General features: G+C 54.2%; 4 protein-coding genes across 4 annotated transcripts; 2 read left to right on the top strand and 2 right to left on the bottom strand.

The window, feature by feature from the left end:
* Positions 1 to 1,361: 1,361 nt before the first annotated feature.
* MONBRDRAFT_34403 (uncharacterized protein) lies at positions 1,362 to 7,729 on the top strand (the record flags this gene model as incomplete). The annotated part of the gene is made up of 8 exons (XM_001750048.1): positions 1,362 to 1,600; positions 2,097 to 2,579; positions 2,703 to 2,989; positions 3,139 to 3,256; positions 3,399 to 4,238; positions 4,362 to 4,692; positions 4,781 to 4,840; positions 5,367 to 7,729. 8 exons carry the CDS (start codon positions 1,362 to 1,364, stop codon positions 7,671 to 7,673), a joined length of 4,665 nt encoding a protein of 1,554 aa, XP_001750100.1. The 3' UTR covers positions 7,674 to 7,729.
* A 145-nt stretch (positions 7,730 to 7,874) lies between these two features.
* MONBRDRAFT_38992 (uncharacterized protein) lies at positions 7,875 to 10,157 on the bottom strand (the record flags this gene model as incomplete). The annotated part of the gene is made up of 5 exons (XM_001750007.1): positions 7,875 to 8,118; positions 8,224 to 8,678; positions 8,879 to 9,475; positions 9,633 to 9,759; positions 9,981 to 10,157. 5 exons carry the CDS (start codon positions 10,155 to 10,157, stop codon positions 7,963 to 7,965), a joined length of 1,512 nt encoding a protein of 503 aa, XP_001750059.1. The 3' UTR covers positions 7,875 to 7,962.
* Positions 10,158 to 10,920: 763 nt separating this feature from the next.
* MONBRDRAFT_34401 (uncharacterized protein) lies at positions 10,921 to 13,642 on the top strand. The gene is made up of 10 exons (XM_001750047.1): positions 10,921 to 11,048; positions 11,215 to 11,337; positions 11,455 to 11,549; positions 11,707 to 12,006; positions 12,166 to 12,216; positions 12,304 to 12,382; positions 12,485 to 12,682; positions 12,774 to 13,028; positions 13,158 to 13,358; positions 13,445 to 13,642. Exons 1-10 carry the CDS (start codon positions 11,004 to 11,006, stop codon positions 13,514 to 13,516), a joined length of 1,419 nt encoding a protein of 472 aa, XP_001750099.1. The 5' UTR covers positions 10,921 to 11,003; the 3' UTR covers positions 13,517 to 13,642.
* Positions 13,643 to 14,132: 490 nt separating this feature from the next.
* MONBRDRAFT_29561 (uncharacterized protein) lies at positions 14,133 to 17,966 on the bottom strand (the record flags this gene model as incomplete). Its single annotated transcript, XM_001750006.1, has 9 exons — positions 14,133 to 14,761; positions 14,875 to 15,500; positions 15,615 to 15,753; positions 15,845 to 15,989; positions 16,133 to 16,210; positions 16,272 to 16,335; positions 16,439 to 16,770; positions 17,375 to 17,444; positions 17,806 to 17,966. The coding sequence occupies 9 exons, from the start codon at positions 17,964 to 17,966 to the stop codon at positions 14,133 to 14,135; spliced, it is 2,244 nt and encodes a 747-aa protein (XP_001750058.1).
* Positions 17,967 to 20,723: the final 2,757 nt, after the last annotated feature.

Here is a 20,723-nt window from a genome sequence, read left to right as displayed (position 1 = left end):
CAAGTGTTTTTAATTGAGTTTGTGACTCTTTACCACCTGTCAGGTGCAGCCCCTCTGCTTGTAAGACAAAGTTGAGAACACATATTCACAACAACAGACCACCCCTTGAGGAGCGAACACCTCCAGTGCATTGTGCGCCCCAATCATTGTTTTGATGTGGCGCTTTGGAATTCCCATCGCCGCCAACTGCTGCCCGGGCTCGGCTGCCCTTTACAACAACTTGCAACAACGTCGAAATGTGATTGCTTCCGGCTATATGTCATATGAGAGAGAGAGAAAGAGAGAGAGAGAGAGAGAGAGGAGAGAGAAAGAGAGAGAGAGAAAGAGAGAGAGAGAGAGAGAGAGAGAGAGAGAGAGAGAGAGAGAGAGAGAGACAGAAGCGGAAGGGAGATTGATAGCCACACAAGAGATTGTTACGTTTTTGAGACAAAAAGGAGAGGGAGGAGCAAACAAAACAGCAAAAGGCATTTGGTTTTGGAGGGAGGGGAACGATGAAATGGCAGCCGGGGCACTCGTCCCTGCGCATATCCATCTCTCTCCCTCGATTTCACCTGATGTCGTCAATCTGCCTGATCCCCAACCGTACAGCCCCTCTGCGGTTGCCGATCATGGTCGAGGATGACCTCCTGATATCTGCAACCCCTTTGCTTTACCCACACGCACACGCACACGCGTATACAAATATATGCCCACAGGTATACACATGGATACATCTTTGTATATAAACTCGCATGCAAGCATAACGTTAAATGGGTCTTTACGTGTGAAGATTCTTGTAGAAGTGTGTGTGCTGATTGGAGTTTGGGTGTGATACGATCAGTAGTGGTGCGAGAGAGATAGAAAGAGATGATTGAGAGAGACAGAGATGATTGAGAGAGAGAAAGAGAGATTGAGAGAGAGAGAGATTTGGGGAGAGATTGAGAGAGAAAGAGAGATTTAGGGAGAGATTGAGAGAGTGAGATTAGAGCGAGAGAGAACGAGAGCTTTAGAGAGAGAGCTTTAGAGAGAGATCTTTAGAGAGATTTAGAGAGAGCTTTAGAGCTAGAGAGATTTAGAGAGAGAGAGAGAGAGAGAGGGAGAGAGGTGTGTGTGTTGAGCAATTTCTTCAATTTCTCTCTCAAGTGTGTGGTCGTCAACTCTCTCTCTCACTCTCTCACTCTCTCTCACTCTCTGTGGCGCTGCCGTTTGTTCAGTGGTCCGCCGTGTGTTGGGCCCCGTTGTTTATGAATGCAATGTTCCTCTATGGCGGCGGGGTGGTGTATGGGTGTTGTTGACTGGGCTCATGGATGTGTGTGTGTGCTTGGCTGATTGCGCTTTTTGGTTTGGTAGGTGGTGCGCTTTGTTGTTCCCGACCGTTCATCATGGCTGAAGCGCGCGCCATGGCGCGGTCCGAGCCGTACAATCGGCCCCGCCGCAACTCAGAGTACGCGGCCAAGACCTACACCTACTCCACCCGTGGTGGCGTTTGGAACTCGGGCGATACTGCCATGGAGGTCATGACCAACATGGCCCGCGGCCTCGTGACCAGCGCACAGAGCCGTGCCAACCGCATCCAACGCGCCATTGTCAACGCCGTGTTTCCTTCAACCACGGCCACTTGGTAAGCCTCTACACCCCGCCTTTGCCTTGTTCGCTCGGTCCCTCCCTCCCCCTTTGCATTTTGGTCGGGTCACAAAACCAGGCAGCTCAACCAGGGGCGGTACCCTCCGTGTGTGTATGTGTGTGTGTGTGTGGGATGTTGTTGATGTGTTTTATTTTTGTTGTGGTGCGGCGACGACAAAGTGCGCCTGCTCGCACGTGTCTTGATTGGTTTTTGTTGACATCTCCTCCTCGCTGCCCCGCGGTGCCGATTGACTTGTCGTCTCTGTGTGCGTGTGCGTGTGTGTGTGTGTGTGTGTGTGTGTGTGTGTGAAGAACCTTTTTTGCTCGCTTCCTGACCCAGCACATGGCATGTGACTGCCATATTCCATGGCACTTCGTGCCGCTGCCCCTCGTTTTTTATTTTTTTATTTTTTTTCTTTGCCCCTCAGTCCTCATGCTCATGTTCAAGGCGCCTTCTCACACCTTTCTTTCCGTTGATGTTTCTTCGGCGTCAGGTATCTGTCTTTGGGATCAGCTTACCTGCTGCAACGCTACGTGCCCCAGTTTCACCAACACATGATCCAGCTGCCGCTGGTCAACCGTCTCACGGACCGCTTTGCTCAGCTGAGCGCTGGCGTCCTCGTCTCCGGCACCGGCCTCTGGCTTGCTGGTATCTGGGGCTCCCGTACCTTGCTCAAATGGCTTCTCTCCTACAAGGGCTATCTCTACGAGCCCGTCAGCAAGACCTCGACCCTGACCATCATCTGGCTCATGACCGTCCGTCTTCTCGAAGGCTTTGGCAAACCCTTGACCTACTCCTTCCAGCGCGTTTTGCCCTCCCTGCCCGTCCCCGCCCTCAGCGAGACCTGCCGCCGCTACCTCCTCTCGGCCCGCCCTCTCATGGACGATGTTGAATACGATCGCATGGTTCGCCTGGCTCATGACTTTGAACACAACGAGGGCCCCGGCCTCCAGTTCTTCCTCAAGCTCAAAGCCTTGTACGTGTGCACACCGCGGCTCGTGCCCGTCTTACGACCCCCTTCCACCCAACGTTCATGTCTCTCTGCCCACTCATTCGCGCACCTTGGTCGTGTTGATGCATGTCCTGACCCAACCCGCAGGTGGGCGAGCAACTACGTGTCAGACTGGTGGGAACGCTTCGTGTACCTTCGCTCGCGCGACTCCTTGATGATCAACAGCAACTACTACATCATGGACGCCTACTCTTGGTCACCCACGCACGTCCAAGCTGCTCGTGCCGGTAACCTGGTTCACAACCTCATGCTCTTCAAGCGCCAGCTCGATCGCTGCGAAATCGAACCCCTGCTGATCCAGGGTGCCGTCCCCCTCTGCATGAGCCAACACGTCCGCACCTTTGGCACTTGCCGCATCCCTCAACTTGAAGAAGGTGCGTGTCGTGCTCGCGCATTCTAGTCAGGGGCAGGGCGACCCGACCTCATGCCAGCACCTCTCGCTAGCCGTAGCCCGCCCGCTTCCGGTGCCCTTTCTTACCCTTGCCTTCCGTCTTGACCTGCTTGTCTCGCGCACCATCTGCAGACGTGATTGAGCATTACCCCGAGTCTGCCCACATTGCCGTCTACTGCAAGGGCCGCTTTTACGTGGTCAACTGCTTTGATGTCAAGGGTGTGCGCCTCTCGCCCCGTGACCTCGAAAAGTCAGTGCTTGGCCCTTCCTGGATCGATTTTCTTCAAATCCTTGCCCCTCTTCCTAGGGTGGTCGGAGCGCCTCCCGTATCCGTTTTTCATTGTTTTCCTTCGCTTCCTTTGCTAATCCTCGCAACACGCCGCTCTACTCAGGCAATTCGATTACATCTTGGAGGATGCCGATCACGACGCCGACAAGCCCACCTTTGCCGAGCACCACTTGCCGGCCATGACCGCCTCGGATCGCACCACCTGGGCCAACTTCCGCTCCGACCACATGGGAGAAGGTGTCACTCGGGCCTCCCTGGAGGCCATTGAGCGTGCCGTCATCTTTGTGGTCCTCGACGACTCTAGCCCTGAGAACCCCGACATGAAGGACTGGGCTGAAGGTCACCCGCTGGCCAAGTCCCTGCTGCACGGCAACGGCTACAACCGCTGGTTTGACAAGTCCATCACCCTCGTCATCTTTGCCAACGGCCGTTGCGGCGTCAACTGCGAGCACTCGTGGGCAGATGCCCCCGTCGCTGCCTACGCCTTTGAGAGCATGCTGGCCATGGAATTCTCCGGCACCGGCTACGATGACAACGGTCTGAACAAGGCTGTTCCCCAGGCGCGCACCGAGCCCAAGCTTCCGCTGCGTCTCAAGTTTGCCTTTGATGAACAGGCCGAGAGCATTGTGCGTGAAGCCGTGGACACCGCCACCAAGGCCATTAACGATCTTGACCACCGCCTCCTCCCCTTTACCGATTACTCCAAGGGCCTGATGAAGCGCTGCAAGCTTTCTCCCGATGGCTGGCTCCAAATGGCCCTTCAACTTGCGTACTTCCGTGACCAAGGCCGCTTTGCCCAAACCTACGAGGCTTCGATGACCCGTCTCTTCCGCGATGGTCGCACCGAGACCGTGCGCCCCGTCACCGACGACTCTGTTGCCTTTGTTCGTGCCATGGAAGACCCCAAGTCAAGCAAGGAAGAGTGCATCGCCCTTTTGCGCTCGTGAGTCAATGCTGCTGTAGGGTCGCCGCGGCGCGTCCGTCGCGACCAGTGCCCTCCCAAACAACGCACACTTTGCCCGTTGCTTTGACTAGCTCACACTTACATTTGCTTGGTTGTTTTCAGGGCTGTCGATCGTCACGTCATTGCTTTCAAGGATGCCATGGCTGGTCGTGGCATTGATCGCCACCTGTTCTGCCTCTACGTCGTGTCCATTGCGCGCGGCATCGAGTCCAAGTTCCTCAACGAGGTGCTCTCAAAGCCCTGGATGCTCAGCACCAGTCAAACCCCGGTCCAGCAGACCAAGTTGTTTGACATCAAGAACAACCTGAACAAGATTAGCACCGGCGGTGGATTCGGTCCCGTGACGGATGATGGCTATGGTGTCAGCTACATCATTGGCTCTGATAGCCTCGTGTCCTTTCACGTCACCAGCAAGAATTCATCCGACAAAACGGTGCGTCATGGGATAGCTCGTTTCCCTTCTAAACTACTTCACCCCGTGTTTGCCTGTCACTCACTTCTGTAATGTGATGTTCCTTTAGTCTTCACACCGTTTTGCCAAGAACATTGAAAAGGCCATGGCCGACATCAAGGCTCTCTTCGTTTAGCGCGACTCTTTTTGCTTGATGCTTGTTTGAGCTTCCTTGGCAATTGATATCTTAGAGTGTATGGCTGGATTCGAAAGCTGACATTATTGCAACCACCAGTCGATCGACTCACAAAAGGAGATGCACCCATAATGGCCCCACGCATACGTTCTCATGAGAAGACTCACTTCTCATGAGAAGTGAATCCGAGGGAGACACCAGCGTAAGGGAGTCAAAAGCAGCAAGTCTCGACCTTCTCATGAGAAGTAAATTTTTTGGCGACAAGCTTATGGCGAAAATCCATACCTTCGAAAACAAGCACGTACACACGTACACGTAAACAGACACGTACACGTACTCGTACACGTCCACGTCCACGTCCACGTCCACGTACACGTACCACAGGCACAGACACAGACACAGACACACATCACAGGCTGCACACGCATCTCTTGAATTCCCAAGACCTGGTGGCCAATATCGTGGAACCTTGAGTCATTTTTCATTCTTTTGGCCTGCTTGTTGACGTTTTGACGCACAGTGCAGCATCATGGCGCATCTTCCAGACTTGGCCAATGAGCACATTCTGCCCTTGTTGCAGCTCAACGATGAGCTGTTCAGGCTGACACAGCACGAAGACAAGATTAACGTCACCTCGATCGTGGCAGTCGGTGATCAATCGTCGGGCAAGACGTCCATTATCGAAGCTCTGAGCGGCGTCAACCTACCTCGTGGTGAAGGCATTGTCACTCGCGTGCCGTTGATGCTCAAGCTGCGCAACGCCGGCGATGAAGCGGAGCGCGTCCTTCTCAAGCCCCTCAATCGCGATGAATCTATCTCAGAAAAGGTGATCAGTGATCTGGATCGCGTTTCGGAGTCTGTGGCAAACATGACAGACGACTTGGTGGGGTCTGACAAGGACGTCGAGGACAAGCCTCTTGAGCTCACCATTTTTCGGAAGAATCAAGTTGATCTCACCCTCATCGACCTGCCTGGTATGACGCGAGTTGCCGTGGAGGGCCAGTCGGAAAACATTGAGGAAACGATCAAAGCCATGTATAAAAAATACATGGACCCCAAGGAAGCGGTCCTGCTGAACGTTGTGAATGCGACATCAGACGTCACGGCCTCAGCATCGCTGCAGCTCTCTCGCACCGTGGACAAGGACAAAGAACGAACCCTCGTCTGCCTCACCAAGATTGATCTGTGCCCCCCTAAAGCCTTGAGGAAGGCTCTTGAGGGCGCCAGGAAGCTTTGCGGCCCAGGAACGGCGTTTCTTGTGCGCAACCGCACTCAAGAGGAGAGTGAGGCGGACATGTCAAACGATGAGGCCCGGCAACTTGAGCAAGACTGCCTCAAAGACATCTTCCCTGATAATGCTCACAGGCAGGGCATCGCTGGTCTTACTCAACAACTAGTGCAACTCCAGGCTGAGCGCATTCACGCCACACTGCCCAAGGTCAAGACAGCTATCGAAGAGGCGCTGCTAGACGTGCGCACCCGCTTGAGGGAACTGCCGCGAAAGCCCACCAGTGAGTTTGAGGCACTGAGAGAGATCTCAAACCGATTGGAGGGCTTTGTCAAGAAAATAAAAGATGAGGTCCAAGGTCGCACGTCCGACGACCACGCTTTACTGCAGAGGGGCGTCTTGGAGGACTTCCTCGAAGGGAGCCATGAGGTTGAACTCGATTCTGCCCGTCATCAAGATATCGACCTTGGTGATGACATGAAGTTGCGCGTGATGCTCCTTCCACCAACACATAATCAAGATGTTAGGTTGAGTTGCCGTATGGCTTCCGAGTCTACATCATCACCGTGGCCCGAAGACCTGGTCGTCATGGGCCATGTGACTTACAGAACGGCAGCTCAGACGGTTACCTTGCCCTTTGAAAGGAACAACGACGGCGAGATTCAGCTTCCAGGCACAAGGGGTATCACGGTACATTCGGTACAGCTCGTTCTCTGCCAAAAATCAGTGAAATCGACTGACGCTGACGCCCTGTTGTGTGCTCAACTGGATCAGCTGGCCCACTCATCGCCATCCAGCCTTGAGAGGAAGCTTGCTGGCTTGTATCACGAGTCAACTTTCTTTTCAGCCAGCTTTCATGCCGAACTCGTCAAAAGGTGTTCACACTTGCGTGGCGGCGATGGCTTGCCCGGGACCGTGCCTGCAAACGTGACGACAGAGCAACTGAAAAGATTGCGCAAAGACTTGCCGACGTTGGCGCTGGACTTTGTGAATCAAGTGGCGGAAGCTGTCTCGCGCAAAAGCCATGTGCTGCTAGCCGAAGCGTTCCAAGGCATACAAGCAAAGCAGGTGGTCTGTGCTGCCGCCCAAACCTACTTGGAAGCACAGGCCAAAAGCGCCCGTCACCAAGTGACACGGGTAATCGAGTGGGAGAAGTCTGTCACCACCACCAATCATTACTTCATGTCCATTGTCAGTGATTTGCTCTCGGATCTGGAAAGAGGCCGCTTACTTGTGATGCTCCCCGGCAAGTCGGAGCCCCTGACCTGGGCTGATGTCAGGAAGGAAAGCAACGAGACGCAGGAATTGTTGCAGGTGCAAATCCGACTGTGTGCATATTGGAAGGTGATGTTGAAGCGCTTAACCGACAGCATCATCTTGGCGACTCGATATGAGTTGGTGATCAAACCTTTCCTCCTCGACGAAGATAATATATCTTCAGCAATTGCGAATGTGCTGCAAGCAGAAGAGCAACCTTTCAGGATGGGTATGCCCATGCAGGGCGAGCTCGACCAGATTGACGAGCTTAGTGAGCGTGAACGATCCTTGGTAGAGGCAAAGACGCGCATTGAGGAAGCTCGGGTGCCCAGCTTGCTTTGAGTGAACCGTGGGTTTTGAGCCTTGTTTGTTTCTGTGAGAATCGATGCGAGACTGCCTTGACATATGCTGCGACCTGCTGCTTCGTCGACAGAAGACAACCACGGTGCTGACAGGGTATGAAAAGCAAACAGAATGATCGTTGTACGTGTCAAAAAAAAAAAGAAAAAAAAAAGAAAAAAAAAAAAAAAAAAGAAAAATAAAAAAGAAGAAATTTGAAATTGGTTTCAACCCAGTTGATGGTGGGGTGCGAAATGGGCGAAAGGGCACCACAACGAAATGGACGGGAGATTTAAAAGTTGATGGACTTGCCACAGTATGCCGCCAGTGCGGCCTCACGGAAGGCCTCGGCCTCGGTGGGGTGAGCATGGCAAACACGAGCCACATCCTCGGCAGACGCGCCGTACTCCATGGCAAGAGCAGCTTCATTGATCATCTCACCGGCCGTCTAAAAAGGGAAGGGGGGGGGCAGATGAATGTGAGCATGCACAAGTACAAGAAGTAGCATGGGGCAACGATCGAGATAAAGTGGGGAACGTCAGGGTTGACGCACCTTGTTAATCATGAAAACACCCAGAATACGGTCCGTCTTCTTGTCGCTGAGAACCTTCATAAGGCCATCCGTGTCATCGTTGCACTTGGCGCGCGAGTTGGCGCTCATGGGGAAGGTGCCAACGTTGTACTCGATACCGGCCTCCTTGAGCTGCTGTTCGTTCTGGCCAACCCAGGCCACCTCGGGGTGGGTGTAGATGACACTAGGAACGCAGTTGTAGTCAATGTGGGGGTGGCCACCAAGCATGCCCTCGACGCAGATGATGCCCTCGTCCTCAGCCTTGTGCGCGAGCATGGGGCCTTTGATGCAATCACCGATGGCATAGATGTTGCTAACATTGGTACGGAAGTGGTCATCCACCTCGATGCGGCCACGTGAGTCGAGCTTGATGCCGACCTTGTCGAGACCCAGGGCATCGACATTGGGGCGGCGACCGACGCACACGAGCACAACATCTTAAAGAAAAGAAAAAAAGAAAAGAGAAAAAAAAAAAAGAAAAGAAAAGAAAAGAAAAGAAAAGAAAAGAAAAGAAAAGAAAAGAGAAAAAAAGAAAAGAAGACCATCGTGAGCAATGTCGCCAGCCACGGGGTGGAGAAAAGGGGGACAAGAGCGATATAGAATGGAGGGCCACAGCAAGATGTGCAGGATGACAAACCGGCTTCAATGGTGTCCGTCTTGCCCTTCTTGGCATCTTCAATGTTCACCTTGAGGGTGCCATCGGATTGCTTGTCGACAGAGGTGACCTTGGTGTTGAGCTTGAAGTTGAGACCCTGCTTCTTGAGAATGCGCTGAAAGTTCTTGGCCACATCGAGGTCAATGCCGGCGCCACCGATAAAAGGCAGAAACTCGACGGCGGTGACTTCCGAGCCGAGGCGGGACCAGACAGAGCCGAGCTCGAGGCCAATGACACCGGCACCAATGACGACCATACGCTTGGGCACCGACTTGAGGGAAAGGGCACCCGTAGAGCTAACGATGGATTCCTCATCAATCTGGACGGCACCACCGGGGAAGGGGGCCACTTCAGAGCCGGCTGCAATCATAATGTTCTTGGCCTTGATGGTCTGGGAGCCACCTTCGATAAGGTCGCAGTCAATGTCATTGGCACCGGTCAGCTTGGCGGCACCCTTGACGTATTCGACGCCGTTCTTCTTGAAGAGGTACTCGATACCGCCGGTGAGCTGTTCGACGGCCTTTTCCTTGGCACCCATCATGGTGTCGAGGTCAAGCTCGACCTTGTCCACGGAAATACCTGAAACGGAGAGAGCCATGTGCGGAGCATAGGGCAGGAGAGGTCAAGAGGTGGATGAGCACAGAGATCCGCCATGCGCAAAACAGGGCCCAACAACAGGGTTTGAGGCAGCGCACGTGTACGTGTGACTCAAGAAAAAAGAAAGAACAAAACACACCGCGCTGAGCAAAGTCATGCTGGGCCTGATGGTAGAGGTGCGAGTTGTTGAGCAGGGACTTGGAGGGAATGCAGCCGACGTTGAGGCAAGTGCCACCGAGCTTGCCGCGCTTCTCAATGCACACAGTCTGGAGTGGGGCAAGGGGGTTAGCAAGCCAAATGCACACGCAAACGCAGCCAAAAAGAACAAAATACAAAGGAAGTCAGCCAGTGGGTTGGCTGACGCGCCCCAGAAGACCAAAAGCTCTTGGCACCGAGGCAAGGCATCGCATCATCGTCTCTCGTCTTTGCAACCGCGCTCGTCGACCAACAAGCGCAGCAACACACACACAGACAGACACACACATACCTTGAGACCAAGCTGGGCAGCCTTGATGGCACCGACGTAGCCACCGGGTCCACCACCAATGACAGCAAGATCGTACTCTTCCGTGGCATAGAAGCGACGGGCAGCAATGGACATGCTCCCCGCGGTCACACCAGTCGTGGCCCGCAGACCCGCTGCCGTTCGCAACGCCAAAGCCATCTCTGCAGTGAAGGAGTTGAAAGTCAAATGCTAGCTGATGAGAGAGAGAAGAGAGAAGAGAGAAGAGAAGAGAGAGAGAGAGAGAGAGAGAAGAGAAGAGAGAGAAGAGAGAGAGAGTGAGAGAAAAGAGAGAGAGAATGAAAGTGTGAAGAGGCAGAGAAGAGGCAGAGAAGAGACAGAACAGAAGAGAAGAGAGAGAGAAGAGAAGAGAGAGAGACAGAGGGACGACAAGGGTATTGGAGTCGTCAACAGCAACAGTTGGTAAGAGGGTTGAAGGGCCGTGTCGCTACCAACTGTAGACGACGGCACTACGGTTGGTAGCGGTCAGACGCACAGAACAACAACACGTGACGTCGACGTTGTGTCTATCTATGCATAGAGGATGAGATACGTCTATAAATAGAACGATTTGGCATCAAAAAGTGTACTGCTGGCACTTGATCGAACTAGTAAAATACATCCATCCGTCTTTATAGACCTCGGATAGCCGTCAAGCTAGATCCCATTCAAATATCTCAAAATACTTTTCTGTTCTTTGCCGCAACATTATCAAAAAGGCTTTCTCTTGCCTCTCGCTTCACGTCTCTCTGCTTTTCCTTCACAGTTCTTCCCTACCTCTGTTTCTCGCATGTTTTCAAGGTAAAGTCACCAGTTGATTTACATCAGACCTCTCCCATCTCTGCCGATTGTCCCTGATCGTCGTGTCTCTCTTGAATTTTCTTGCCGTTTCACAATCACACATGAAAAATAATTTTTTTTTTCATTTTTTTTTTATTCTTTTGGTGCGCGGCGGCGGCGGCGACGACGGCGGCGACAAGGGGCATTCGGGCATCCAACACAGGCAGCATGACTTACCAGGAGGGGTTGTTTGAGCTGCTTCAGCTTCTCAAGGTTGGTGGTTGATGGTGTAGATCTCCCTGGTGCAATTGGCGAGCGCCGTACACCTGTCTTTTCCGTCTGAGCTCGCTCGATTTAGTCGTGTTGGCACTCGACCATGCGGCTCAGCCCCTCGCCTTGTTCATCGTGTCCTTGTTTGTTTGATGGCCCGCCTGCGCAGCTGGACGATATTCATCTCTGGCATGTTGTCATTGAGGCCCTGCTCGTTCTTTCTCTCGTCTGGCTGGCGTTTGCCAAGCGTTACCGCCAACACACTCCGAAAGACGAGCCCCTGTCCAAGAAGGTTTGCCCCCCCCTTGCATTTCTCGGCTTCTTGTGTCATTGTTCCGTGTTCCGCGCTGTGGATCACGAGTGGTCTCACGTCTTAATCTGGTCTCGTGGCGTGGCGGGCTGTTGTTAGGAGGAGGACGAGCTCATTGCGGAATTTGAGCCCGAGCCCCTGGCCAAGCCCTCGACTCAGCTCGTCAAGACCACCATGACTCCCGTCCTCGACTCGTACGTTGCCTCTCACCTGTCATCAAGCCCATCCCCCTTGTCTCCCTGTCTTCTCCTTGTCTTCTCCCTGGCTTCTCCCTGGCTTCTCCCTATCTTCTCCCTGGCTCCCTCTCGCACGCCTCGCCTTTGTTCCCTCATCTTCTTGCCCTGTTTGCAGCGCGGCCGGTCGCCAAGTCCTCGTCAACGGTCAAGAGTGCATCAACTTTGCCACCTTCAACTTTCTCGGCTTTGTCGGCGACAAGGCCGTCGAGGATGCCGCGGTGAAAAGCATCCAAAAGTACGGCGTGGGCTCATGCGGCCCCCGTGGCTTCTATGGTACCATTGACTGCCATCTCCAGCTCGAGGAAGAACTCGCCAAGTTTTGCAAGGTCGAGGAAGCCATCCTGTACTCGTACGGCTTTGCCACCATTGCCAGCGCCATTCCCGCCTACTCAAAGCGTGGCGACATTATCTTTGTGTCAGTCCTCGGCCCTTGCTTCCATCACCCACGTTGTTGTTCACTTGTTCCGCCGACCCAGGTCCCCGTTTATTTATTATTATTATTATTATTATTTGTTGCCGCGTCCATCCCTAATTTGACGCTCTTGGCTCACCACCCTGTACACACCTCTCACAGTGATGAGAACGTCAACTTTGCCATCCAAAAGGGTCTCGTTGCATCGCGCAGGTCTGTCCCTCGACGGCTCGCACGCACAAGCACCCATGTCCACATTCGCCTTCTTACCGCGCTCCCGCTCGCTCTGCCCGTCCGCAGCCGCATCATCAAGTATGCCCACAACGACATGGCCGACCTGGAAAAGAAGCTCGAGACCCAGAAGAAGGAGGATGCCAAGGTCGGTCTCATGCTGCGTCGGCCACCATTGCATTGCCCTCCCTTCCTCTCTGCCGGCAGGGGCCGGTTATATACATTAACTTTGGTTGGGCATTGCGTGTAGGACCCCGTCAAGGCCAAGGCCACTCGCCGGTTCCTTGTTACCGAGGGCGTCTTTGCCAACTCGGGTGATATCTGTCCGCTTCCCAAGCTCGTCGAGTTCAAGTACAAGTACTTGGTTCGCCTTATCATCGACGAGTCCTTCTCGTTTGGCGTCCTGGGCGAGTCGGGTCGCGGCATTACCGAACATTTTGATGTTGACGTATGTTTGACAACATCAGCACTTTGGGGACGGGTGGCAATTGTGGACAAAGCACGAGCAAACTCACTTGTGTTGCCAACGCCCTCTTTAGCCCGAGGAAGTGGATATCATGTCCGTGTCCATGGGCACGGCGCTTGCGTCTGTGGGTGGCTTTTGTGCTGGCCGTGCTTTTGTCATTGATCATCAACGCCTCTCTGGTCAGGGCTACTGCTACAGCGCTTCGCTTCCACCGCTTTTGGCCAATGCCGCCCTCAATACACTGGAGCGTATTGGCAACACCGAGGGCCGCCAGCGCCGCCAGCGCCTTCGCGCCAACGTGCATGGCTTCCTGCGCGCCATGAAGACGGTTCGTCATACGCTCAGCTTGATTGGACACCGCTGCAGACAAGCCGTCAGACAGGCCTGTTTGCTCGCCCTCATCTCAGCAGTTGCCCTGGCCCCCCTTCCAACCTCATGGCGTGGCTGCATCGCGCAGAACAAAAACTTTGTTTGTGAAGGCTCCGAGCAGGCACCCATTGTCCATGTGAGCCTGCGCAATTCCACGGCCTCCATTGCCGACCAGGAGCAGACGCTGCAAACTCTTGTCGAGTCTGGCTTCAAGCATGGTCTGGCTCTCACTCGGGCCAACTACCTCCGAGATGATGAAATGACGCAACATCGTGCATCTATCCGCGTGGTACGCATTGGTTTCTTTGCCCCTGCTCTTGCTCATCGCCAAGCCAAGCTCATTCATTGTGCTGCCTTGTCTCGTCGGCTCAACAGGCTCTCTCCTCGGAGCACACGGAGGAGGACATTGACACCTTGGTCATGTTCTTTGAGCAAGCCCAGCTGTAAAATAGAGTCTTCCAAACCGGCGCGCTTTCGCATGTCCTTTTGGTCCGAACGGCCTCTGCGCCTTTCCCCCTGCTCAGGGCGCGCTTTCCCTTTTTGCCTTGATCAATCGAGTCTTGTCATGTGAAACACCATACCCTCTGTTATCGAGGCCAAAAAGCCCTTTAGCAAAATTATCAAGCGTACGGAAGGCGCAGGAATCAGGAATGATACACAGTCGACAACAAGTTTATACTCGAGTAGCTGAATTTTCATACCCAAGGCATAGAGGTAGCCATCCCAGGGCGCACTCTGCACCATCTTCAGCCCAACCCAATTGCAAAAAAAAAAAAAAAAAAAAAAAAAAAAATTGAGAAAAACCCAACATGAAACAGCACGAGACCGAATAAGCAAAACAGCATACAGCTGTCGAGGGAGAAAGCGAGGCACGTTCGCGTCGCAGAGCTGTCCCGATGATGACAGCAGGAGAATTGGCGGCACAGCCGCGATCTTCACAAACAAACGGTTTGCTTGCTCGAGGAGAAACCAAACGAGGAAAAAAAAAAAAAATACAGCTTTGAATATGGCCAGAGCCAACTATGGCGAAGAAAGGCTAAAGACGTGGATGTCGTGTGCCTCTCTACTGGTTCAACTGACGACGACGCTGATCAAGGCTGGCAAGGAGCTCATGCATCCAGTTAAAGTACAGGTCACGGTCGAAGCTGCCGTTGAAAAAGTTGCAGCTGAGATTGACTTCAAGCAAACACCGCCCAGCCTCTCGGGTGAGCGCCACGTCCCAACCGGCCAGAGGAACGTCGGGAAGGAGGCGGGCGTGTGCTTCACGACACAGGCGCTTGATATCATCCATGTTCTCAAAGGATTCGTTGGTCAGGGTGGCACCCGAGTCGGGGTGTTCGGTGCATTGCGGGGCGGGTTGGTACTGCAGGAGGTGACGATGGAGGCCAAGGCGGTACCAGTGGGCGTTGGTGGTACCGTTGCCAATGCGGCCGGACCGTTGGTCGACGTCAAAGAGAATGCTCGAGTGGTCGGTAGCGGCTCCTTCGCGGCCAGCCCGGAACACGCAGGACAACACGCGTACATCGCTTAGGCGATCGGCATCAGAGTCGGGCAAACCCTTGTCAGTGGCCACATGCATGGCACCGTCGCTGGAAGTAATGACGCGCATGGTGCTGAGGGGAGCATGCTCCGGGAGCCACTTGGCGATGCTCTCGTCGTTGGTGAGAGCTTGCTGGATGATCCAACGTCCCCCTGTTGAGACACGGGCAGGGATATGTCAACGGGTGTGAGACAAATGCGTGCGCGCGTGATGCGAGGCAGGGCAAGCCATGAGAGCGAGGCAAGGTCCCATGCTCAAGACCTACCGGCTTCAGCGTTGCGAAAGAGGTGAATGCCCATGCCACCTTCTTCGTTGCGGTCTTTGACAATCAGGGCAGGGACCTTCATGACGGGGGAGATGGGGACGCCCAGACGCTCGGCCTCGACCAGAAAAGTCCACTTGTCTTCCATGCAAAAGCCCTGAGCCTTGGTGAGGTACGCGTGGTAGGAGGCGAGGCGGCAGTTGAGACGCCAGTAGAAGAACCACTCCTCGGGTTCCAGGAGAAGCTGCTCGTATTTTTCAAAAATGGCTGGAAGGCCCGCACGACCCGTCAGGACCACGGCGTAGACGAGGGCCAATAGGGGGGCGCCGAGGAAGAGCGCCAGGACCATGACGGGGCGGGCCAATGCAATCCAGGAGAGGGGAATGCCAGTGCCGGGGAAGCACACGTTGCGCAGGTTCTTGGCCGTGTCTTGCTGAAAGGTGCCGGAACGGTAGTGGGGACGATTCCAGAGGTAGAGGATGAGGGAGAGGCTGTAGACGTGGACACGGCGGCGAATCTGCTGTGGCTCCTGGAACACGGGGCTCTTGTCGTAGGCACCGCCCAGGGAGAAAAAGGCCAGGCCACGCCAGTAGGCCAGCGTGCTAGCGATGGCCGATGTGGCCCGTCGGCTAAAACAGGAAGAAAACCGAGAAAGGCACAAGTGGAGGGGTGGATCGATGAGCTTGGGGCTACAGTCGGGAGAGGAGGCGAGGAGGACGTGGGAGTGGAGGTGGATCACATACCCAAAGAGACCGGTCAGGGCCAACAGACCAGCGGTGGCCGTGATAACAAAGCCGAGAAAGAGGGTGAGGACCATGACGGGAGCGTAGTTCCAGACGGCGACGGAGGCCAAGCGGCTCAGCTCAGCCACGACGAGGGAATCTGGCAATGCAGGGGGGAGAGGGGGGATAAGCGGGCCTCTTGATCGTCGAGGATCGGGGAGGGGGAGAAGGGTGGGCAACGGTAGACGGACCGACAAGATTGGCTGTTTCCGAGCTGGCACAACCGGCAGCGGCGGCGGCAGCGGCGGCCGGGGCCGTTTGGCTGACAAGCTCGTCCTGATCGAGAGGATCGGAATCAAAGGCGGAGATGTTGACTTCACACAGCGCCAAGGCGACCTGGGAAAGCAAGCATAAGCCGAGAGAGAGAGAGAGAGAGAGTGGAAAGTGAGACAAGCGTTGGAGAACGGAAGGGAAGGGGGGGAAGGGGGTTGCAGCAAGGAGCTAGGGAGATGCGTGCATGCGCGAACGCAGCGACGTACGGCTGAGCAAAGGATCGCCACGGCGAGAAGAGAGGGCCAGCTGAGCATGATGCTGATAATGATGACGACGCTGATGGGCTGCCAAGATCCAGATCAATGGCAACAGGGAAGAGGAAGAGGGGAAGAGGGGTTCACACACCCGACACGCGGTGTGCGTGTGTGGTGTCGCCGGGATGGAATGGAGGGGGGGAACCTGAAAGCCCCTGAGAGGAAGAGTGCAGAGGGCGCAACGTTCAGCACCCCCAGTCGTTGACGAGAGGAGAGAAAAAGGAAAAAAAAAATGAAGAACAGGTATAGGAATAGCACCCGGAACACAGAGAGAGAGAGAGAGAGAGGGATGGAGGTTGGCAGAGGCAGAGGTAGAGACCGAGGCGGAGAGGAGACGCGCAGCAGGAGCCAGGCGAGCGCGGCGGATGGAAATGAGAGAGAGAGAGAGAGAGAGAGAGAGAGAGAGAGAGAGAGAGGGCGCGCACACGAGATCCGTCACACCATGGGCGCGTGGCGTGAGAGAGGGGTTGGGGTGGAGAGGTGGTTAGAAGAGGGTGACATGAGGCTGAAGCTTGGTTAAGAGAGGGCTTGTTCCATTGCGTGTAATTCAGAGAGAAGCATGATCTTTGAAAGTAATCATGGGGAATAACCTATGGCGAAGGTGAGAATAAATCAAAGGATGAGATGAATTCAGAGAGAGTGATTGATGCAACGATTGTTTGAGAGAGGGTTGTAAAGACCCGAGAAAACTCAGAGAGAGCGACTTTGGTAACCACTACAGGAGGGGTTAACTTGGAGAGAGAGAGTGGTTGAAACCTTTAGGACAGATCATGAAGTCACAGACTTGGTTCAAATATTCTTCATTATCCCTTTAATCTTCTACAATAACTTCCAAGCGTTGCATGGTATTATTAAACGAGTTGCTACTATAACTAGAGTATTATCGTCGTAAAGTCACATTGTTGCTGAAACCTTAACAGTGTAATTTTGGGCATCATCATCATGATCAATGATTGTGCAAACCTTCCTGACGACTGCGCTCGGTGTGTGTGCGTGTGTGTGTGTGTGCTGTTCTGCTGCTCTGCTGCTCTGCTGCTCTGCTGCTCTGCTGCTGTGGCTCTCTGTTCGCTGCTCTCTGTTCGCTGTACTCTGCACTGCTCTCTCTTGTTCTGCTACTCTGCTCTCTGCTCACTACCCCTGTCTGCTCTGCTCTGCTCTGATCTGCTCTCTACCTCTCTTTTCAGCCGTCGGGACATGATCCTCCAGGACACTTCGACACGTGTTTAGACGAATGTCAGTCACTCCATTTCGCTGACTACATCTCCTATGGGACCGCCGGCCCCCATGGCCAATGTCATCGCACCCAAACCTGGGTGTGCACTTGGCAGTGCCGGGCAGTACATGTTTAGTACAGCAGTGCAGTGTGCGCGTCGAGGTGCAAGGGACGCTGGAGGTCTGGTCGCATACAGTTGCAGGTTGGGCCCGCAATGTGTGTGTGCTTCAAATTCCCTTATGCTGTAAATTGGCTTGTTCCTGAAGATGCGGCAGGGCGGTTGGGGGTGGGGTTGCAACCCTGTCGAGATGTTGTCAATCAAGTGAAGGCTCTGGCCCAACGCTGTGCCCTTGGATGCCGCGCCAACACGGAGCAGCGAGCTGCCATCATCCTGCCCCGCCGCGCTTCACACCAGCCGGGCTGTTGGCTGCCGTTTGGATTTCGACAAATATAACACATGTATCGTTGGAAGGACGTGTATAAGGTAAACCGGCTCTTGGTCCAAATGTTGCCACCCCCAATCACCACTTGATTGATGAAACTCGTTTCCACGCACACGTCATGACGGTGCATCGCGTCATTCACACACACACACACACACCTTTGAAATGAGAGATTCACACGTGCTGCGCACACACACACACCAGACAACTGACCAGCACAACTGTCTAACAATTGTCTGACGTCTCATTTATTCTGACAAGTTAATTCCGAGATGTCAGTTCAAGAATAACGGGGGTTTGTCTTGTTCCCGCCCCTTCGCCTTAAAGCGGCAGCGCGGTGTGAGCGGCGGCGGCGGTCAGCAGAGACAGTGGTGATAGCTTTCCCCCAAGGGCCCGACTGATATAGCTAGCTTGAGGTGGCTGTGGGTCCGAGACACCTGGTTCATTCATTCAGGGCGCTGGCGTCGGAAAGAATGACGTCCGATGGCAAGGAGCTGTTTTCGGCGTGCACCCTGGCCGACCCGAAAGTGGCGCTACAGCTCTTAAACAGCTGGGATCCTCAACGCGCTCGAAGCGCTGCAACACACCGGGGCTGGGTATGTTGCCTGGTACAGGGCGTGTCCTGGCGTGCTTGCGCGCGCACTGTAGGCTGGCTGGCTGGCTGGCCGGCTGACGCTGGCTTTATCAACCCACAGGATCGGAGTACCCCTCTGCATTATGCCTGTCGCCAGGGCCATCGCGAGGTCGTCAAACTCTTGTTGGACCTAGATGTGGACACGGAGGCGTGCGATGAGGTGAGTAGGACTTGCGATTTCCATCCCAGCCGCGGCTAGCGGATCGCTCACCCGCCTGGCCGCTGCGATGTGGGCAGGACAATAGCACAGCATTGCTCGACGTCTGCAAAACACCCCATCTTGAAATTCTCAAAGCCTTGCTCAGCCGCCATGCCGATGCCACCGCCGCTGATCGGGTTGGTTCAGTGCACTGCAAAGGCGCTGCTCGCCCTGGTCACGTGCGGACTGATGTCATTTGCCTCGCAGCTGGGCTGGACACCTTTGCATCGAGCCAGCCGAAAAGGTCACCGAGAGATGGTGGGCATTTTACTGGACCACGGCGTTGATGTCCATGCCAGAAACCAGGTGTGATGGCCACTGTTTTTATTTTTTCTTTTTTTCGCCGGCCCTGTGACTGACCCTGAAGCCTATTTCCTCTCTTGTCCATAGGAACGCGACACTCCGTTGCATCTCGCCGCCCAATACGGCCATGACAAGGTTGTACGATTGCTGCTGGAAAAACAAGCTGATATCAACGCATGCAACAAGGTGAGTGGTCGTTGCCAAAACTCCTTCACGCACCCTGCCCTTTTATAACTGAACGGTTGGTCGCTTGCAGATGGACGAGACGCCCTTGCATCAAGCTTGCCGCAATGGCCACGAAGGCGTGGTCGCGGTTCTCTTGGACTTTGATGCCGACACGGACGCCGAAGATACTGTGAGTAGTGAATCGCGCGACAAATGACCCATGCCTGATTCCACCCATGGTCATCGGCGCCCGCCTTGCTCTTCGTTCGCACAGTTTGGCCAAGTGCCCCTGGAGCTCGCCCAGCAAGAAGGTTACGAGGACGACATTGAACCCTTGTTCGAGGCACACGCAGGACTTGTCTCTCCGTCGGCATCCTCTCCGTAATGTCTTTGCGCTGCATACAGCATGGCATGGTGCACACAAGCAAATTGACATGATAGTTCAACGCCACATCAAGAGTCTGGCCCTGCCTCGGAATTTTGTACCCTGGCCAGCACCACGACCATTTCATTAATTTCACTTTCTTGTTGTTGCCTTTGACAACTGACCCGCTTCAGGCCCGGTGGCAGAGTTAGCTTGCCGCCTTCTCTGTCGACTGTGGCCTCGCTTGACGTGTTGTCCCTGGCGTGTTCTGTTGCTCCTGCTTGGCCCTGGCCTGAAGTGCTTGCGCATGATCGTCTGGGATTTGGGGCGGCCCTCCTAAGGGTTATCATCTCCTGCGACCTTGTTTTCCATCACCATGAGCCACAAGTGCTGGTGTCGCCAGACACCGTGACCACATGTGCATAGACGATCATCCCAGTAGAGCGTTCCCATGCATTTATCAACCTTTACCTTGCGTCTAGGGAAAAGACATGCTTGACACCACGACCTAACGCTATTCAGGAATGTAGAGTTGTGGTGTGAGAGTGAGCTCAAAGAAAAGACCCTAACGTTGTATTGTCATCATGCATGGGCGGTATGATGACGATGGCTGTGAGGTATTGAACCGTGTACACTGTTAATTGACAAGCAACATTACACTCACTCACAACGTCCAGAACATGACCGTTACACCTTCCACATTTAAAAGAAAACCAAAGTGTAACAAAAATTTCACCCTCTGAGACAGCACCAAGATTCATTTTTGAACCTGAGCTATCTGCTCTTGCCGCGCCTTGCCCTCTTGCAGTCCTCGCCACCCTCTGCTCCTTACACCAACGCAGCATGGCACAGAACCAAGAAGTGTTGTGCTGTCATTGCGAGCGTGCATTTCCTAATCGTCTGGCACGAGAGCAACACGTTTCTCGGGTACGTTGTTCCTGAGGTCGCTTTATCACGTCGCCAAAAAAAGCACACACAGACAGAAAAACACACAAAAAAAACGCGACACGTCTCACTGTTCGGCACATAGGTCCATCAAAAAAGCACGCGAATCACATTAAACGGACAAGTGATTATCCAACACCGAAACGAGGACGGGTACTTTCATTGCCCTGTCGACGGATGCCTCTACCACCATCAACGCGCAAACACCCTCAAGTCTCATCTCCGGCACAACCATGAGAACATGCCGACTTCAGTACCGGCTGCGCCTGCCGCCTGC

Source organism: Monosiga brevicollis, genomic scaffold, assembly GCF_000002865.3.
Source record: "Monosiga brevicollis MX1 MONBRscaffold_36 genomic scaffold, whole genome shotgun sequence".
NCBI lineage: Eukaryota > Choanoflagellata > Craspedida > Salpingoecidae > Monosiga > Monosiga brevicollis.
This window is presented reverse-complemented; position numbering and strand designations above follow the sequence as displayed.

What these genes read in the sequence shown, in the direction of transcription:
- MONBRDRAFT_34401 (XM_001750047.1), top strand. Translation starts at nt 11,004, where the DNA reads ATGACTTACCAGGAGGGGTTGTTTGAGCTGCTTCAGCTTCTCAAG. An exon ending in ATGACTCCCGTCCTCGACTC is followed by an intron (nt 11,550 to 11,706) that starts GTACGTTGCCTC and finishes CCCTGTTTGCAG; the next exon opens with CGCGGCCGGTCGCCAAGTCC. An exon ending in GGTCTCGTTGCATCGCGCAG is followed by an intron (nt 12,217 to 12,303) that starts GTCTGTCCCTCG and finishes GCCCGTCCGCAG; the next exon opens with CCGCATCATCAAGTATGCCC.